Source organism: Phalacrocorax aristotelis, chromosome 7 (genome assembly GCF_949628215.1).
Source record: "Phalacrocorax aristotelis chromosome 7, bGulAri2.1, whole genome shotgun sequence".
Taxonomy (NCBI): Eukaryota; Metazoa; Chordata; class Aves; order Suliformes; family Phalacrocoracidae; genus Phalacrocorax; species Phalacrocorax aristotelis.
Genome location: NC_134282.1, coordinates 14,793,623 through 14,813,191, shown reverse-complemented (window position 1 = coordinate 14,813,191; position 19,569 = coordinate 14,793,623). Strand labels below are relative to the sequence as shown.

Sequence of the window (19,569 nt, the reverse complement as noted above, 5' to 3'; positions counted from 1 at the left end):
GGAATACATAGAACTCAAAATTATGATTTCTTTACACAGCCCTGCCTTACCCCTGAGAGTCGGTGTGTAGCTGTTTGTCTAAGTCTATAGGTGGTGCTAAAGCAGTAACAACCTCAATGGTGCCTCAGATATTTTGCAATGTCCTAGTCTGAATTTCTTTTGCAAGCATAGAGGCGGTGTGAAGAGAGGTAGGCTTTTTTCCTAGTAGTAGTTGTAAGGTGATGTGTGCCAAGATAAGCAAGATAAATTGTTGAACAAAGTGCACCTGCAGTAGAACGCTGCTCATTTTCACCAAGGAGCAGGCTGGGGAGAGCACACTTGCAGAGCCTTGATCTTTGGGGGTTCTGAAGGCTGGAAAAAGCACAAATCCCAACATTTTCACCATGAAGAGTTCTAGAAATGTCTTCTGTCTTCTCTTCTTTCATGCTGGTAAGTACCCTCCAAAAACTTTTGCTGTGGTACAGTGCCTTTGGTGTTGACTTGTATGTGATGTGAGAGAGCAGAGGGAAACTAGAACCATTTCAGAACCAATCTTGTATGGCCAGAAAAAGGAATACAAAGAAAGAACAGGAAAAATAGAAAAGGAGTAGAAAAAGCTATATTGAACACCATGTACGGGTCTTGACTCATTGGTGTCAAATGTTGTATTTCCTCAGCACTGAATCTACTTTTGGTTCAGTGGTGCCTGTTTGTCACAGGTGTGAACAGTTCTATGACACTTATTTTGTAAAAACAGAAATAATTGCTTTATTCCACTTATCGTGCTCTGTGCAACATGTTGGCTTTCTCTTGTCATTCTCAAATTCTAATGGTGAATGCTTTTAATTTCACTGGAGGTGTAGACGCTGTTTCTGAAGCACTCTGCAGTTCTTAAAAAATAAATGATTCTAGTATATTTTTTACATTGTTTCTGTTAAAAACCCTTGATAATGTATTAATAGCTGTATTAATAGCCATTTGATAAGATGTTACACAGTGTAGTACTGTTACTTTCAGCAAAGGAGTTAACTGGATGTTTGCTGTTGATATATGTTTGTTCAGGACCTTGAGCCTATTTCAAATGGAAGTTGCCAGCTCCTGCCATTTCATGCTTTATGTATATCTACAGATATAAAGAAGGGCCAAAATTGTGAATAAACTTGGGTTCTGAGAGTTACCTGCTTTTTTAAGAAGTTCTTGGTTGGCAGTAGGAAGAGAGGTTAACGGCAGATCTTACCTGTGCTCAAGCTGACTTCAAATAGGTTAACTTATAAGGAAGGAAGCACGAAGTTGTCCAGGGTCTGGCTTTCCTATAACGATGAGGTTCAGCAGTTTGGAAAGGGACAAATTAATTACCTCTTTTAGATAGGTGAGGGGAAAAAACCAACAGATTCATGCTGGTTTACTATTTTGGCTGAAATATGGAGCCAAATGAGCTTTGTTTCATGTTTCAGGTGTATATGGCTAATGATTTCTTCATACAGTTCATGCATTATCTCCTGTGTGTTTATATCTAAAACCAGAATGCTGAGGCTGAAGAATGGCAGTCAGCCATACATACTGAGATGTGGAAACCCCAATTTAATTTCCATCTACTTGTGTTTAGGAGAAGAAAAACCCATACCCCTTTATCAGTGAAAACCTAGATTCTTCCTCCTGCCCCGAGAAATTTATGGTGAAAATTTCACCCAGGTGGATGAGGTAGACATTAAGTTTCCATGAGATGCCTCTTTACCATGACTCTGTTGTGCCTTTCTTCTAATCGTCTTGGTTCTCAGAATTCCTGCAACTCAGAGGTGGGCAATTGTTTCACCCTCCCCTAGCACATGCTGCCATGAAAACTTCCTGCAAGTTTTCCAAGTCTGACTTAATGTTTGTTGACAGCCGTAGGGTCAGCTCTGAGTTGCAGGGGAACAGTAAGACAAACCCTCTGCTTCAGTATTGGGTGCAAAACAACCTTTACGACTTAAATGTTCAGTCTTCAGCCACTAAGTCAGAAAATGTGCATGGCTACTATCGAGCACTAGTGGAGTAATTTTAACTTGCAAGGTTAGATGCGGTATCTCGGCAGCATGTGAATGGTGGGGAACTAGAGGGCTGGTTAGAGTTTTTAGAAAACCACATGACAACTTACAGCAGAGTCCAGCTTAAAAATCAGAATTGTAGAAAAGCAATGTAGTGTGGTGCCCCCTGCTTACATAAACGATCTATCCCTGTTTATCAGCATAAACAATACTTGCACATGCATTTTTTGTACAGCTGCATCGTTGGTGCATGACGACATATCCTCACAAAAGCAACAAAGTGTTTGTAGCTTGGTGCTTAGAAGGGCAGCGTTTGGGCCTGCTGGAAGACACCTTTCTTCGCTGACTAATGGAATCCCCACTACTGAACTTGAGTCTTTTCGTTCATGGAACCACCTTCCCCTTTTCATGACTGTGGAAACAGTCTCTTATGGAACAGTTTTGAAGGGGCAAGTTTACTTTTCTAGTTTTCATAATAAGCCTAGTGGCGAGACCTAAGATTACTTTTTTCTCTTTTTTTATTCAGACTGAAAAGGGCTTGGGCAGGACTCCAGGTACTAACTAGCAATGCTGGAGACAGAGTTGTCTTTGGACAGTCTCTTTGGTTTTGTAGTATATAATTTTGAATAATTGTTTTAAACACTTTTGGCTTGAGAAAAGATGATGTATTCTGCAAGGTTTTAAGAATAGTCTGGATGCCCTGACCTATTCCACCGTACCCATGTTTCTTACGTCAGAAGCAAATGCCACTGGGTTTCAGTATCTGAGTCCATCCTGTTTCCAGTTCAAAAAATTTCAGTATTCCTGTTAATCTAAATGAAAGTGAGAACTATCTCTAAAGACTCACTATTGAAAGACCCCTGATTTCTTTCTCATTTGGGAGGAAGAATGGAATGAAAGGTTGGCTATTCGGGAACCTTTAAATGGTAAGCTCTGCTACAAATGTGTTTTATAATATTTTCCCTCGGTGTTGTGTTTGCAGCTCTCAGCCTGGAACGTATCCGGTGGTGCACTGTCTCTGAGCAAGAACTTTCCAAGTGTAATGACATGAGTAAGGCCTTTGGTGGGGCTGGCATCCTTCCCCCCCTGGAGTGTACAGTGGGGGGGTCAGCTGCCAACTGTACCCAGATGATCAAGGTGAGTTGTGAGCGACAGCAGTGTCATTGATTTAATTTCCCCATGTGCCTAATAATAATCCAGTGGCAGTGTACACAGCTCTGTGGTGAGTGTCTGATGATCCAGGCAGCTGACCATATGCCTCCTGGCATTCATGTCTCTGAAAAATCAAAGCATGCATTTTCTAAAAAAGATATAAAGGTTTACATATGAACCTGAGTGTCAGAATGGCCCTGTGTCATCTACTTGGGTAGTCACATATGGCCAGTCATTATGAACACAGCAAAGGTCTTAAATATTTCCTCCCAAATGCTAATCTTTGATTTGGGAATTGTGTCAGATTTATTTAGCAGATATTTAAGAAGGGATGGAGCTATAAGATGCAAAGAGTAGGTAAAGCTGTGCTGCTGAGCCTATAAGTAGATTGTATTTCAATAAACTCTGGATGAAACTCACATTTCAGGGTCCCATCATGGAAATTGCTATATATACAGATGAGATGAGTGTAAAGCCAAATCATACTTCCCAATACCAGAGTACAAGAGAGAGAAAGCAACAAGGAGGGTGTGCAAAGGGCGTGCAAACCCAGCTGTATTAATTCAGCTGCCCGGAGTGTGGTCAGTTTCCAAAAGGGGCACAGATCCAGGGAAGGTTTTAAAGACTGTAAACATGTGGCTTTGCAAAATGATGCATGGAAATAATTCCCTCCTTAGGAGGGGGTGGGAGGCAACAAGTGGATGTTGGAGGAAATGTGGAGGCAGGTAATTATGGTTGTCTTCACTGGCAGAGTGTGGGGGAAGGGGAGGATGGATGGCTGTGTCAATAAATAATATTCTCTGTGTACCCTGTGTAGAGATGCCCAAAAATCAGGGTTTTGTGGAGGAGATGCAGCCTTTCAAGGACAAGAGGTTCAGAGCCAGAACGCGAGGCCTGGCAGAGCAGTTTGAAGGGAGAGGAGGCTGGTCATTGTGTGGCCAGAAAAAAGGAACAAATTTCAGAAATTGCTATCTTGTATATTTTTGTCAACAGAAGCAGAAGGGCTGTCTGATTGCTAGAAGTACCGCATTGTCTCTTGATAAATACTGTTCTTGAGTGAGGTAATCAAGACAGTATTGAGGAACGTTAGCAGATATTGATGCATATGTGAATCTTACCTCAGGATTAGACAGGAAATTCTTTGTCATGTCAGATATTCCTAAAACTGCTTGGCTGATTGCTGCATTCCACAGAGGGACCTGTTAGACTCTGCAAAGGAGGTTATTAAAAGGGCTGCTGAGTGTCTGCTTCTGAAACACAGTGCACAGAGAATTGCGTTTGTAAGCCATTGCAAGCAGCAGGCACCTATCTAAAACCTCAGATTCCTATAAAGCTTGATTAGCTGAACTCAGAAACCTGCAGGCAGATAGCATGAGTAAGTAGCTTTCTGGTAAAATGAATCTTCATTGTAAGGCTTCAGATGAGGCTTTGTCCTTAAGACCTTTTTTTTTTTTTTTTCTTGTGCAAATAATCTGCTAAATATTTAAGCTGGCCTACTCTGTGTAGGACTGTGTGGAACCCCTGAGTCTGCATCCGCACTGAACTCTGCTCTTTGAGGCCAAAAAGGGAGTGGGATGCAATGGCTGAAGAGGCAGAGATAGGAAGTTTTATAACACTACATAACTTGGACTTAGTCCTGTGAATGTGTTAGCACATGGATGAAGTAAAAACCCTTTTTTTTTTTTTTTTAAGGTCTTTAAAACTTGAGAAATGTCTAAATATTAAACTAGGGAACCTGGCAATATTTAATGCGATCAGATATGACCAGACAAAGAGCTATTCTTCAGCAGGTCTTTAAACACTTCTGTAGGTAATTCTCAAATGTTGTGACACACAGAAATTAAGTCCCTCTGAAAATAATTGACAGGGTATTACCATCGCACGCACACTTACCAAAAAATCATATATGGAATAGTCCCATGCTCTTGCTAAATGTATTTGTAAATGCTTGCTACTAAAAACCAGTAAAATACCCACACAGTTGCTGGAATGACTCCTCAGCAGTGATTGCATGCATTTAAAGGAGAGGTCTGTAGCCTGTAAACTACTTCATGTTAAATACAATAGGCATTTCTTCTGTCTTGTTTTGTTATTGATACACAAGCCATTGACAGGAGGCTCTTGTGCTAAACAGAGCTCAAAGGCTCAGCTTTCCCATCAGAAAAGTGCTGTCTCACATGGAAATATGTCCACGTAATACAGTCCTTGTCTTCAGTGGCCAGCCCTTCCCATAGTATCTCCTCTGTTTCCTGTCCACCACCAATTCTAGACACTCACTTTGTTCTCCCTGAGGGTAAGGTCCTTCTGACTCCCACGTCCTCCTCTTCCTGTCACTGTCAGGTGTCCCTTCTAAACAACACGCCATATTTGATTGCTAAACTGTCGTCCTGTGCTCCGACTCTCACCAGTGGAGTATCAGATCTGGTTATTCCAGTATGATTTGGTCTGTTCTTCAAGATGCAAATATCTCCCAACCCCAACTCCTCACCAGGTTCCCTTGGAGCTTTGTTCAGCAGTCATTCATGAGAAGCAACTGTTAGGACATCTATTTTTTCAGCTAATTAATAAATATAACCTTTTTTCTCCTTTGAGCCAAATAAGTAAAATATTTCAAATTACATGGCAACTTCGAACCTGATTTAGGTATGAACATCAATGTATTAGTGATGCTTTCACGTGATCCCTTAAAAAATTTTCAGGCTTTTTATGTAGCTCAGCCTGTGGGAAATGACTGTGATATACTAGGCAGTATAGGCCTAGCCCTACCCTAACCAATGCTCAGCAAAGTGCCAAGGGATGGGTAAACTAGTTTAGCCCCTCCAGTGCTGAACCAGAGGTTAAGCAAACTGATAAGAAACTTGGAATCAGCTTAGAAATGCAAAATGTCAAGCAGCTGATTATTTTCTCAGCAGTGTCTCGTCTCTGTGCGAGATGCCCTCTTCTGGTGCCCACTAGATTCAGTACACAGTGAGAGCCAGGTCTGGCTGGCCAGAGGTGTGTACAGCAGTTGTCTAGTCCTTGCTGCTGTGGGGGGTCCTGTCCTGTGCTATCTGGAGCAGTCCTGCCTCTGTAGCAGAATTCCAGCCAGCTTGGGGTTATAGTCAGCTGAAAAGATTGAGTATTGTTGGACACCTTCCCAGCAGTGGATGCTCTGGATTTGTATTCCCCCACAATACACAGAAAGTGTATTGGACACTTTCTAAATGCCTTCCTCCTGCTCTGAAATTCACTGCCGTCTGCTTCCCCCCCCCCCCCCCCCCCCCCCAAAATGTGTGGCTGTTTGTCTGCTGAGGTACAAACCAGCATGCTTTAAGGTTGCTTTTGAGTACACTTTGGCATTCAGATTTTGCAGCCCCAGAGACGTTACTTCAAATTACCTGCATATGACCTCAAAAATATATTTACTTAAATCTTCAAGCTTAGGAGCACTAGCTGTAGAGATGAATGAAACTCCAAATCGATGGGCCTTAACATTCATCACAGAACTGCAGGATCCTTTGGACTATGAAGGCTGGCGAGGCCATCATGTTCCAGGGCTGGTTTCTGCATTTTTTCTGAAGGAAGGCTGTTCTGAAGTTCTAAAATCCCCCTTGGTAATTGTTCTTCTGAAATTTGAGTGCTCTTAAAAGAACTTTTTGGAGAAAAAAAAATTCACTAATGCAGGTTAAGGGGCCTCTTCTCTTGAATTCACAGGTACTCTGCTTCTGGCTGTTGAGAAATACTGATAATTAAGCTTCAAACTGTATTCTGCCCTTGTCTCTGCACAGGATGATTTGGCAGATGCAGTGACACTGGATGGCCGTTTGATTTACCAGGCTGGAAAGGAGCATGGTCTGAAACCTGTGGTTGGGGAAGTATATGATCAAGGTATATTCTAACTAAATGGCTTTTCAATTACTTAATATGAGCTCTTTCTCATGCATTTTTACTGTTTCAATTTTATTTTGGGGTCCTCGCCTTGAAGACTCTGAACAGTAGGTAATGGTCAGCTTCCCTCTTGGATGTTCCTGCCCATAACAGAATGTGTTGGGGAAACAGGAGATGCAGGGCTGTGGCAGAGTCTTTCCTGGAACAGTTATGTCAAAATAGCTGTAATAGGTTTGTTGGGTTGTTCTGTGTTTTGGTACTGTTGTTTGGGTTGGTTTTTGGTTTTGTTTTGGTTTTGTTTTTTTTTTTTGTGGTGGTGTTTTAGTGTGTGGTTTTGGGTTTTTTTGGTGGTTTTTTTTGTTTCACTGCTTACTGTCTTCTCTGTTCAGTACTTTGCAGATAAATTAATGAATTGCAAAGCATTAATTGTTATTAGGTTTATTTCTCAATCCCATAAATTAGAATAATTAGATTTTATTTTTAATAGTGCAAAAGATTACCTGCTTCTTATCTGGGTGCCCTTAAGCTTTGAGTCCTTTTCAAGGTGGAGACAACAATTCAGTGGTGAATTGTCATCCTGATTAAGGGCCCAGTATCAACGTGTTTGTGTAGGTCAGAGCTGGAAGATGTCCCCCATGACTTTCAGAGACCCAAGGGAAGGAACAGCTCTGGAAGCAGACTGAAATCAGTGGTGTCCCACCACTCTGTTGGGAGATGGAGCTGGATTTGGTTTGCAGCTGGGTCTTAGTGTGATCTGGCCAAGGCATCCTCAGAAGTGCCTGTTGGGCTCAGTCCACAAGGACTTGGATCACCTGTACCCCACCACCACTGCTAAACCCATCGTGACCCTGGTGAGGGAACTGTACTTCAGTTTCTCAAAACCAAATGGGCCTTGTGATCGAGGGGCTGGCTGTCTCCATTAGTCAGGTTATGAGCTCAAAATAGAGAAAAGTGAACGGAATTCAACTGTTTCTGATCTAAATAAAGTCAGATTGAATGACCTTATGGTCACTTCAGACCCTAAACTCTTGACTGTTATATCAAACTGTAAAACACAGAGAATGAAATCAGCTGCAATGCTACAGTGACATCAACTTGCTATCTTGTGTCAAAATTAAGATCAAATTCATAGACAACTGGGGAATAATTTTTTTTTTACTATTAATTATACTGGTTTCAATTCAGTCCAAACATATTTAGAATCATGGAAGGCGTTGTCTTGGAAGGAACCTCTGGATGTCTTTCATGCCACCTCTCTTTCAAAACAGGGTGACCTTCAAAGGTAGAACAGGTTGCCTGTGGCCTTTAACCCAAGACTTTTCACACTGAAAAGATAATGGAAGACATTCACTCACAGTCAGCAGGTTCTCAGCAAGGATGTGAACAGTGACTTGCCTGTGGGTAGGGGAGCCGCACAGGCCACAGATCAGTGTATTGCACTGTAGCGCGAGGCTACATTGCCTGCTTCTCTTTTTCCTATGCTGCAGAGATTGGAACTTCCTATTATGCCGTGGCTGTGGTAAGGAAGAGCTCCAACATCACCATCAACAGCCTGAAGGGTGTTAGTTCATGTCACACAGGCATCAACAGAACTGCAGGCTGGGATGTGCCAGTGGGTTATCTAATTGACAGTGGGCGTCTGGCAGCGGTGGGATGTGACCTTCCGAAAGGTAAGAGTTACAGGGGAAGGATCTGTTCTTCAGCAGTGCCTTTCTGTACGGTCTTGGGACCCTGTGTGTGGACAGAAATGTGTGCTTCTAGCTGCTGTTCCTTGGCTTTGTTGCTCCTTGTAAGATGGAATAGACCTAATGTAGGTTTGATGAAGACTGCAGGGTGGTTTTCTGTTGGTGTTTTGGGTTTTTTTTGGTTTTGTTTTTTAAACTTGGAAACCATCTTAAGAACAAAGTGACTTATGCCTTGTAAATGGTTTTAGAGATGTACTGTGTAGAGGTGTTAAAATGAGATTGTAGGATCTTGTTTATTCATTGCTAAAAATTTCTCATTCTAATTCCACATTTAGCTGTAAGTGGTTATTTCAATGCAAGCTGTGTTCCTGGAGCAAATGGTGTAAACTACCCCAAATCGCTCTGTCAGCTCTGCAAAGGGGATTCGGCTGGGCAGAACAAATGCGAACGAAATTCCCAAGAGCAATACTATGACTACAGTGGGGCTTTCAGGTAAAAATCACGGCTCTGTCATTTTCTTCTATCGCTATGCTCTATCCATAGTCACCGTGTCCAGGCCTCACTGACAGGAAATTGAAGCCAGAGAACTTCTTGTTAGAGCTTCTTGCTGATCTTGTTAGAATATCTGCCATTGTGTTAGGGCAACCGTGCTTTGAACATAGAGACTGAACAAAAGTAATTATAAACCCACTGTTTCAGATATTAATAGCTGAGTAATAAAACCAAGTGGATATTTAGCACTTACGCGGGGCAGGGAAGTCCCATTGCTGTTTGCTTTGTCCAGCAGCTGTTGACACAAGACACTCTGTTCCAGCAGGCTGTATCTCTCCCAGTAAAGCCTGGTGACCCTTGGAGTCTGAGAGCTGAGCTGCCACCCTACTCAGCTATTTCAGTCATCCCACCTCAGTTGCACTGAATTATCAACTTGCTCTGCCCTCCATATTTGCACCGCAATCTTTCCCTTATTTTCCTCCTTCCCGCCTGTGTGCTGTGTTGCAGCTCCCACTCCCTCAGTAATAGCATTGACCAAGCAAGGGCAGAATTTGCTCATGTGAAACACGTGCGCCTCCCTGCGTGTTCCCCAAAGGATTGTGTGACTGCCTTAGAGAACTCTTCTAGACAAAGGTCATTGTGTTTGTCCCAGGTGGCACTGAGCATGTTTTCCATCTTTACCAAATGACAGTGGTAGATCACTTCATGCTCTAACAGCCACTAGTCTCTGCCTCGAGGAAAACCCTCAGCACAAGGAAATAGGTCAGTCCCTGTGGTGATGGAACGTAGCTTACAGCCCTCTGGCTGTCAGCCGGCAGCGTCCAGTGCATGGGAGCTGTGCTTCGTAATGCATCTGTGTGGTTGGTTTTGTGTTTGTTAGGTGTTTGGCTGAAGGTGCTGGAGAAGTCGCTTTTGTGAAGCACACCACAGTGCCTGAAAATACAGATGGTGAGTAATCCAGAACCTTGTTGAATAGCGGCTGCAAGGTCTGAAGTACAGTGTCTGTAATGACAGTATAATGTCAAATGTTTGATATATTTTGAATTGAGGAATTAGCAAAAAAAAGCTCTAATGGTAAAAACAGATGTACCCGCAGATGTATGCACCAGGAGATAGACGAGTCCACGTGATCTTTTTTTTTTTTTTAAAATGCTTGGTAGTTTCATTAAAGATTCGAGGTGGAATCTTTAGCTTCTTCTGGAAAGAGAGCTCAAACAGCACTAAACTCTTAGTTTTATGCTGACCTGGACTGTTACATTGCTCTGCCTACCCAGGGATTTCAGCAGAGACTAGCAGAAGTTAAAAAGATGTGGCCTGCCTTATCTGGCACTTTGTGAAATCTACCTTGAGCATAGCGTTACTTTAACATACTGGGCCTGTCTGACCATCATTTACAGGGACAAAAAAACCAAAGAAGTTGCATGTGATCCTGGACTTAGGGATGTTCTTGGTACTGCTGCGGACCCCAGTACAGTTCAGTGCAGTCTCACAAGTGTTAATGCTGTTTATTGTCTTGTCAGAGTTACAACACTAAAGGACCACATAGATGCATGGGATAGGCTGTGCAGGCAGGAATAGTTCCAAGATGCTCAGGAAGAGGTGTGTGTTCTGCTCCGCGTGTGATGCTTAGAGCAGCTGTGGAGCTGGAAACATCAGCCCCACCTGATGTCTGTTCCATAAGCATGTTCTGTCTGATTTCAGGAAGAAGTCTTTCTTCGTGGGCCCAGCAGCTTCTTTCCCAGGACTTCCAGCTTTTGTGCCGTGATGGCAACACAGCTGATGTGACAGAGTGGAGAACCTGCCACCTGGCCCGAATCCCAGCTCGTGCTGTGGTTGTGCGGCCTGACACAGATGGGACAGTTGTCTTCCAGCTCCTGAACAAGGGACAAGTAGGACACCGTTTTTTCATCAGCGCGTTGCATTTTAGAGGGGTTCTCCCACCCACGTAGCTGAACTGAAGACAGGATATCTGGGCACCTTCAGCTCTGCAGGGTTTGGAGGGGTGTGCGATGTCACACAATCCAGGAAGAGGGATATGTGACAGGTGCTTTTTTCTTTCTTCAACATTACAGCAAAGATTTAATGGGCTAGACACCAAGTTTCAGATGTTTGACTCCACAGCCTACGGTGCCCAGAACCTTCTGTTCAGAGACTCCACCACAGCGCTCGTGGCAATCACAGCTCAGAATTACCAGGCATGGCTGGGGGATGAGTATCTTCATGCCATGCAAGCTCTGAGCTGCAACCCCAACAGTAAGTTGTCTTTAGATTCCTATTCATAACCAAGAACAAAGATAGCTGATAACAGAGACTGCCCTTATTCTGCTCTATTTTCTTCTGACTCTTGGAGGGTTATGGAAAGATGCCTCTAATCTTTGAGCATGGAGAAAGGTCACTTTTTGGCCTAGAAACACTATCACATTGCAGAATACTTTCCTGTGCAAATTGGCCCACTTTGTGTTATAAGGTGCAGGCATTTTCTACCCTTTCTGGTATATGAGACACACTAATCTGGTAAACTGCTACTGATACCTGGTACTCCATTTCTTACCTGCTAACAAGGGGAAATAGTAATGTGTTGCTGTGTAAATCCTTGGGTAGTCTATAAGAATGGATGAAGGGTTCCTAGCAGAGAATTTCCTCCAGAAGCTGAAGAAACCCCTGGTTGCTCTTTATTGAAGTGTTAGGGTCTTTTATACTATCGAAACAATGTAGAAATCACTTGATGTGCATTCTGGCAAAGTCAGAAACACAGGCTGTAAGAATCCCTGCCCTAAGAAGCTTAATAATCGTGGCAGCTGAGCCTCCCAGAGGTGCTGGGTGCTGTGGCAAAGCTCCCTACCTCCTGGACTCTTCTGGGCGTTGCCCAGTGACTGTCAGGTACGAGGAAGCCTGTGTTCAGGGTAGTTTTTGCAGCACTCAACCAACGCGTGATGGCTGTGCTTAATGCTCAGCAATTGCAGGAGTTTTTGTTCCTTTGCTATGGGGAGGTTTGCAGTGTGGACATACCAATGTCCACATCTTGGAGAGTTCTTTGGTTCCTGATCAGGTGTAAGTCTGAGCTGGGGAGAAACACAGAAGTAAACATTTTTAGTAACGTGTATGGTACGTATGTGACAGTGGGCAGTGTGTATCCCTCCTTGTCTATTACAAAGCAAGTGAACTGTAGTATTTGCTTTCCAATTTTGTGCAGCATTGCCAGAAAGCCTGAACTGGTGTGTTGTATCCACTGAGGAGATTTGGAAATGTGGTGAAATGGCCATTGCCTTTAACAAAAAGAATTTGAAACCAGCAATTCAGTGTGTTTCAGCCGAGACAAAGGAACAGTGCATGGAGCTGATCCAGGTAGGCTGCTACAGCTTGTGCCATAAACCGTATTAACACAAGCTGCTCTTTGCTCGGTAGGTAGGATCAGAGATACGTGGTGACCAGCAGGGACGCTGGGTTTCAAGAAGGTGATCTGTAGCTCACATGGTATGGACAGGAACACCGATGATCTTCAGTTGTGATGGGGGCATGGTTGCCCATCTAGGTCAAGCTCTGTATGTGTGAAATCTCCTGCCCCCATTTCACTGATGATGCTTTACGCAGGTTTGGGGGTATTTTTTTTAGCGGTCTATGCTCTTTTGCTGTCAGACTTGCCCTTTGAGATGCAACAGGTGTGATGCTAGAGGTGTTGTCATTGTAGCAGGGAAGGTATATGCTGTTTTTTCACAGAAATCCTAAATTTTATTTTATTTTTCAGAAAAAGGAAAGTGATGCTGTAGTTCTGGGTGGAGCTGATATTTACACAGCTGGGAAGACATATGGCCTTGTACCAGCTGCTGGAGAAAGTTACTCTGGTAAGAAGGTCAGGAAACATAAATATAGACCTTGTTTTTCCAAGTGGTTTGAAAACCTCTAAAAGCAAAGCCTCTGTTCCCTAGTTCTGCTGGAAAGCTGTTTTTAAAGGAAATGAGAATTATTATCCCCTCATCACGGACAGAGGAGGAAACAAGTGTGGGATGGGTTTCTACAGTGAGTTTGTGGCAACTTTTATCTGTCCTGCTGCAGAACCAGGTTGAGTCCTTGGCAGTTTTGAGTCTTGTACCTCTTTATTTGTCTTTTCAATTCTGAAAAAAAAATATTTACAATGGAAAAAATTAGTATTTGCAAAATCACAATATTTTTAACAGAAGCAAAAATACAGAAATTACACAGTAGATTCTAGTTAGAAACAAATTCTTCCTGTCAATGTGGCTGCATCAGAGTCACTGATGAAAAGAGAGCTTGTGTCCACTGTGTCACTAGGGCAGGATTTCAATGTGCTGCAAAACTCATGGAAATTTTTAATACCGGTTTGAGGTTTTCATATAAAAATAACTTCTAAAGCAGTTTTGCTAAATCGGTAACGACCCAAATGATGTTTTTCAGAGGGATGTATTTATAAGAGCTGGTGTCAACAAGAATATTTTCATGTTTGTCTCTAGATTATTCAGTCCAAGTGCATAGCAGTACCAGTATACAGGCTATAAGGGAATGCAACATTGTGAAGTAGTAGAAGTGAAGAGTAATTACACGTACATGCATACCTCCTGGCTAGCTGATTGTCGGTGCAATTGAAGTTGGCACCAGATAAATGTCATGGATCTGTAGATGGTCATTAAGCAGTGGGTATGCTTAAAGGAAGCTGTAATCTGTTTTGTTTTTTTTCTGCAAGCTGATGACACCAGCAATGCATACTATGCTGTGGTGTTAGTGAAGCGAAATCTGTCCAATGCATTCACCATCAGTGACCTGAAAGGGAAGAAGTCCTGCCACACAGGGTTCGGGAGAAACGCTGGGTGGAATATCCCCATTGGTATACTAATTAAGAGGGGCATTATTAAGGCCAGAGACTGTAATATTCCTCAAGGTAAGGCAACAGTACTACCTATCAAAAAATGCAGTAACAATCTAGTTATAAATGTTGATTAGGGAAGTAATTTTGATACTTTGTAACTCTATATTAAGCTTATCTGTTTGTGAAGGGGTGTTGTGTTTTTAATGTAACAATTTGAAATGTTAGGTTTGCCACCAGAGTTGGCTAAGGGAGGGGTCATACTGAGAATGTTACATCTAACACAAAAGTATTCCCTTCCTTTGTCACAAAATCATTGGCTGATTTAGGTTGGAAGGTCATCTAGTCCAACCAAGTGCTCAAAGCAGATCCAGTTAAATCAGATTGCCCAGGGCGATGCCCAGGCAGGTTTTCAGTAACTCCTAGGATGGAGATTCACACACAACCTCCGTGAACCCCTGTCCCAGTGTTTGACTGTCCTTGGTATAAAGAATTTTTTTCTTGTGTCTAATCAGAATTTTCCTTTTTGTAAGTTTGGTCTGTTGCTTCTTTTCTGCATCTCTTGTTCTGCATCTCTGAGAAGGCTCTGGCTCTGTCTTCTTGAAAAACCCACTGTGTAAATGAAAACAGCAATACACTGTTAGCTGTCTTATCTCCAGGCCAACCAAACCTGGTTCTCAGCCTGGTAAGTCCTGAGTCATGTGCTCCAGCCCTCTGAGCATCCTACTCTCTTTCCACCATATTTGCTCTGGAATGGCAATGTCTTTCTAACTCTGGGAGCTCAAAACTTGGCATAGATGTCAGAGGAGAATCATCGCTTCCCCTGACTGCTCCACGAACACAACCCAGTATGCCATTAGCCTTCCTTGGCACAAAAGCACACAGCGGACTCTTGGTCAACTTGTTGTCCACCAGGATCCCCAGGTCCTTTTTTTACAGAGCTGGTTTTCAGTCTTTCAGCCCCAAGCCTTTCATGGTCCTACACCATCCTAAAAGCAGGATTCTGCATTTGTCTTTGTTGAACTTTGAGGTTCCTGTCAGCATGTTTCTCCAGCCTGTCAATGGCAGCCCTGGGCTCCGGTGTATCAAACTGCCAAAGTTTGTTGCAATTTTCAGAGATGCATTTGAAGAGTCCATTGCTTTGTGTATTTAATCAACTTTAAGCTTATCATATGGTCTTAAAAATCCTGCTTTCACACCTGGCTGTCGCAGCTTTTGCTTAAGGATATTGACCCAAGTCAGAGGTCAATAATAGGATAGTCACAGAAACTCAACATTGTCTGTACAGATGTATCCCCTCTAGGTAGTACTTCCAGCTCTGAGATATCATTGCAGTAAATGATGTATCCCTATCCTGAATTTTATTGCATTTATTTTCAAACTGTATTTAGCAATGGAGCAATGTAGCACAACAAGCAAAGGATCTATGACCATAGGTCTCCAGATGCAAATTTTGCTTGCCTGTTTCCTTTCTGCCAGAAAGCTCTTTGGTTTCATAACATAATCAGCTAAATAGTGCTTTGAAAATATTTTAAAAGTTGTAGTTTGTGAATTCCAGTAAGGCAGCTGTAACTCATGTTCCAAGTGTTCTACTGAAACCTGCATTGGTTATAACTTCATGACAGTGTAACTACCTTTCTTTTGAAGAGCTCATGCTTTTCACTCATCATATTGGTTTGTCTTTCTTTCCCCAGCTGTGAGTGAGTTTTTCTCTGCCAGCTGCGTGCCTTCAGCTAAGCAAGACAATTACCCATCAAAACTCTGTGAACTATGTATTGGAGACAATAGTGGAAACAATAAATGCAGTGCAGGTAGCCAAGAACGTTATTACAGCTACAGTGGAGCCTTCAGGTAATTAATACATATGGTTGTTATTTAGTCTGTCAGCTTGTCAAACTGCAAGGAGGAACTATTTTCCATTCCAGTTGGCAAAAAGGGGCTATTGTTGGTACAATTAGATAGTATGTGCTGTGAACGTAGCAGGACATGTGTCCCCAGATGTCTTCAGCAATACAGGTATGTCATAATTCACTACACTAGATTTGGGTGAAAAATGGAGGGTCACAATCTTCTGCAAGGTGTAGGGATGTGTCTCTCGTAGGAGAGGAGGAGATTTTAGGGTGCCCTTGGCATGCTGGGCTGCTTCTGCTTCAGAAAATTAGAGGAAACTGAACTTAGTTTTGGAACAATATTAGAAACTGTGGTTAGATTAGCTAGGTATCTCCAGTGTGCAGGGCTGTAAAAGCAGTGTCTGTGCCAGTGCCAAGGTCACTCTAACTTGGAAAGAAAAGAGGAAAAAAAAGGATATGTGTGACTGTGCACACAAGCACATATTCAGAATCTGATAAACTCTTGGGTTATGCACTCAAATTTTGTTATTTAAAAAAAGTCTTAATGATATATACTTTGCGCATGATTTAAAAAGGAGTGAAAGCAACTTAGCAGCTGGGCAGTACTACATTGAGTATCACGTAATATTTCTTCTTTGCTCATCTAGTATTGGCCTTTTCTGTTTTTAATCTGCTTTTAATCAAAATTTTCTGCTGTATTTCTCTCTTAAAAGTCTTAATTTGGAATATTTTTAATACTTTGCAAAGATGTTGGTTTTCTCGCCTTTCAAGATGCTCCATTTCTCTGTTTTTGCTTATTACCTTAGGGTCCAGTGCATTTGTTTGTAGGAATATATGTAAGAAAAATTGAATTCTAAACCTGTCAGTTATTAGAAGAAAGATGTGGTTCACATAAAGATGCTTCAAATTGAATTTTTATCTCTCATTTCCTAAAGGTGCCTGGCACAAGACGCTGGGGATGTGGCCTTTGTGAAGCACTCGACAGTGTTTGAGAACACAGATGGTACTTAGTGTTACATCTCTCTTTATTATAATACAGTAATTTTTCTAGAGTCTTTTTGCTCTAAAGCATTCAAAGAGTGACAATGACCAGTTTCTTTTTTTCAGGCAAGAATACTGAGAGTTGGGCCCAAAAGTTGAAGTCCAGTGATTTCCAGTTACTGTGTCCAAATGGTGCCCGGGCTGAAGTCACCCAGTTTGCTGAGTGTCACCTGGCTCAGGTGCCAGCTCAGGCCATTATGGTTCACCCAGATACCAGCATTTTTGCTCTCTATGGACTACTGGATGAAGCCCAGGTATTAATAATCCATTTTTTGCTATGGGGGAGTTATATATGGTCTAACGCAGGCCAAGGATAAAGGCAAGAGGGCCATACTGCCATGTTATGTCCCCTGCATCATGGGACTGGCAGAGTGTGCACTGTGCAAAGCCCTGTTTTGGAGTGGGACGGAGAAAGTAAAATACAACCCGTGTAATTCTCCCAGTGAAACCACCCTGGTGCGCAAGAGGTTTCAACTTTTAGCGCAGCCACTTGTTTCAGTAGTAATTTTGCTGGAGCTTAAACTGTTTTCCCAAATGGCATGACTTCAAAGTCTACAACAAATAGAGTACATGCTAACACTTTTCCATCCTGGAATTTTCCTAGGAATGCAACCGAACACTGCTGGGTATATTTATGCTGCAGCCACGTATATGGTAAACCATCTAGGCAGGCCATGCCTGGCTGACACAGCTAGGTTCCTGTCAGTACTGAAGTTAACTAGTTTAAAAGCAGTGCTGGGTATCTCCATGCTAGTCTTCAGTCACTTCTGTAACTCCTGTGCAGCCAAACCCTGTATTACACAACAATATTTAGACAGAAGATTTTTTTAAAAAATACAGCACTCTCCAGATAGAAACTAAAAAAAACAAAATCACAAATGCTGTTATTGTAATTGCCAATGACAGAATTCTGTATCTAATCTACTGGAGCATATAAAACCAAACGCATAATAGAGGTTCTGCAGTTGTGTATGAACTTTTCATCTACAAAACAATTCCTATCATCTTTTGTGTTGTATGAGAGGAATGTGGCACTTAATCTTGCAAAATACTGAAAATTTTTCATTGTTTTCAGGTCTACTTTGGAAACAGCAGCAATGGAAATGGATTCAAAATGTTTGATTCTTCAACTTTTCAAGGAAAAAACTTGATCTTCAAGGATTCTGCTGTTGAGATTGTGCCAGTAGGAGAGAGGCGGACCTATGTAGAATGGCTGGGGAGTGAATATATTGATTCCCTTGAAGGGATGCAAACACCACAGTGCTCTGGGGCAGGTAGTAGGATAAGACAACACCTACTCATGACTACTGTCATTCCCCTTCTTATTTTATGTCAGATACGAGCCTTGGACTAGCATGGCTCAAATGGCAACTTCCAGGCCACCTCTGGCCTACCACCCCTTCTTCAGATAGGCTGCTGTATGGATTACGTGTCGTGCTAACATTTGGATGCCTCTTCCTGCCTCTTTTCAGGGCAAGTGCTAACAGCACCTGCTTGTCAGGGGAGTGGGGTGGGCCTGGAAGCTGCCGCTGGCCAGGTGGATGGGGTGGAATTTTGGGCAGAAGCCAGCAATACAGTGTCAGCATGGTTTACAAGATCAGACCAAAACTGGAGCACCTTTGCCATCGTTGCTGATGTTGAACCACCCTGGGCTGGAGGATTCCCAGATGCTGTTAGATGGATACTGGGTTTCTGACCTGTAGAAGAATTTCTGCACCTTGGAAGGCAGTATCAAAAATCTCGTCTAGTGAATCCTCTCTGGTCTCCTGGCTGGTTACACTCAGATTCCTACCTCCCTGCTTATCCCATCCTACCATTGCTGGGGGCAACAGATCCCCCGAGCTCTGCTGCCAGAAGAGGTAAGTGCACAGAGGATGGACAGGCTGTGGACAGAGAGATGACTTGCAGTCCAGAATACAGCTTCTGCCACGGGCAAGGTCCTCCACCTTCCAGCAGAAGACAGTAGGGGGAATCTCAAGGTCACTGGACAAAAAAGGCGGCCAGAGAGACTTGGAGGGACTACCTGCTGGCAGAGGAAAGAATGAAGCCAAATGTGTGCATCCATTGAGCTTGTCAACTTTCCACAACCAGTGCTCTCTGCTTGAGAGAGATGTCATCTGCCCTGCGATCTTTAATTTCATGCTATCTCCATCAAGGAACTTGTGGCTGTTGTCCTACCTGGGGTTAGCTGAGTGCCTGTGCATAAAACTTGTATTTGCTGTTAGTGAAACCGAGTAGTTCACTTCTGATTAACTGTTTCTGTACCTACTGGCTAGTAGCTTTCAGTTTTTATTATCTGTAGCTGCAATAACAACAAACGTTGCTGTGCTGCTGCAGGCAGCGTCCTCCTGACTACACCTACCACCTCATGATGCTGCAATGAAAAGACATTCAACATAATTTTAAAAACCCTGGTAAAACTAGATTATAATAATGATGTAAATAAATGAAAACTAATAAATAAACATGAGAAGTAATTACAAATTATCCAGACTTTGGCCTGATAGCTAAACTACAGTTTCTCGCTTCTTTGGGAAATTAACACTCACTCCTTGCTTCTCTTATCGTGCTTCCCAGTTTTTCACCCATTTAGTTTGCTCCAAGGTTACCTGGGTTTAAGAGGGAGAGAAAGAAAATATGGCCTCCTGCTATTTGTTTTA

The 19,569-nt window shown here is 42.6% G+C and overlaps 1 protein-coding gene across 1 annotated transcript; it reads left to right on the top strand.

The window, feature by feature from the left end:
- The first annotated feature begins 288 nt into the window (after positions 1-288).
- Positions 289-19,396, top strand: MELTF (melanotransferrin). Its single transcript, XM_075098905.1, has 15 exons — positions 289-429; positions 2,986-3,140; positions 6,923-7,022; positions 8,510-8,692; positions 9,043-9,199; positions 10,080-10,147; positions 10,901-11,088; positions 11,272-11,452; positions 12,393-12,544; positions 12,945-13,041; positions 13,899-14,093; positions 15,713-15,869; positions 16,804-16,871; positions 16,976-17,163; positions 17,985-19,396. Exons 1-15 carry the CDS (start codon positions 384-386, stop codon positions 18,261-18,263), a joined length of 2,214 nt encoding a protein of 737 aa, XP_074955006.1. The 5' UTR covers positions 289-383; the 3' UTR covers positions 18,264-19,396.
- Positions 19,397-19,569: the final 173 nt, after the last annotated feature.

Excerpts from the sequence above, each read along its gene's own strand:
- MELTF (XM_075098905.1), top strand. The coding sequence starts at position 384 with ATGAAGAGTTCTAGAAATGTCTTCTGTCTTCTCTTCTTTCATGCTG. Across the intron at positions 13,042-13,898 it reads TGCTGGAGAAAGTTACTCTG|CTGATGACACCAGCAATGCA; the intron begins GTAAGAAGGTCA and ends TTTTTCTGCAAG. Across the intron at positions 14,094-15,712 it reads AGACTGTAATATTCCTCAAG|CTGTGAGTGAGTTTTTCTCT; the intron begins GTAAGGCAACAG and ends TTCTTTCCCCAG.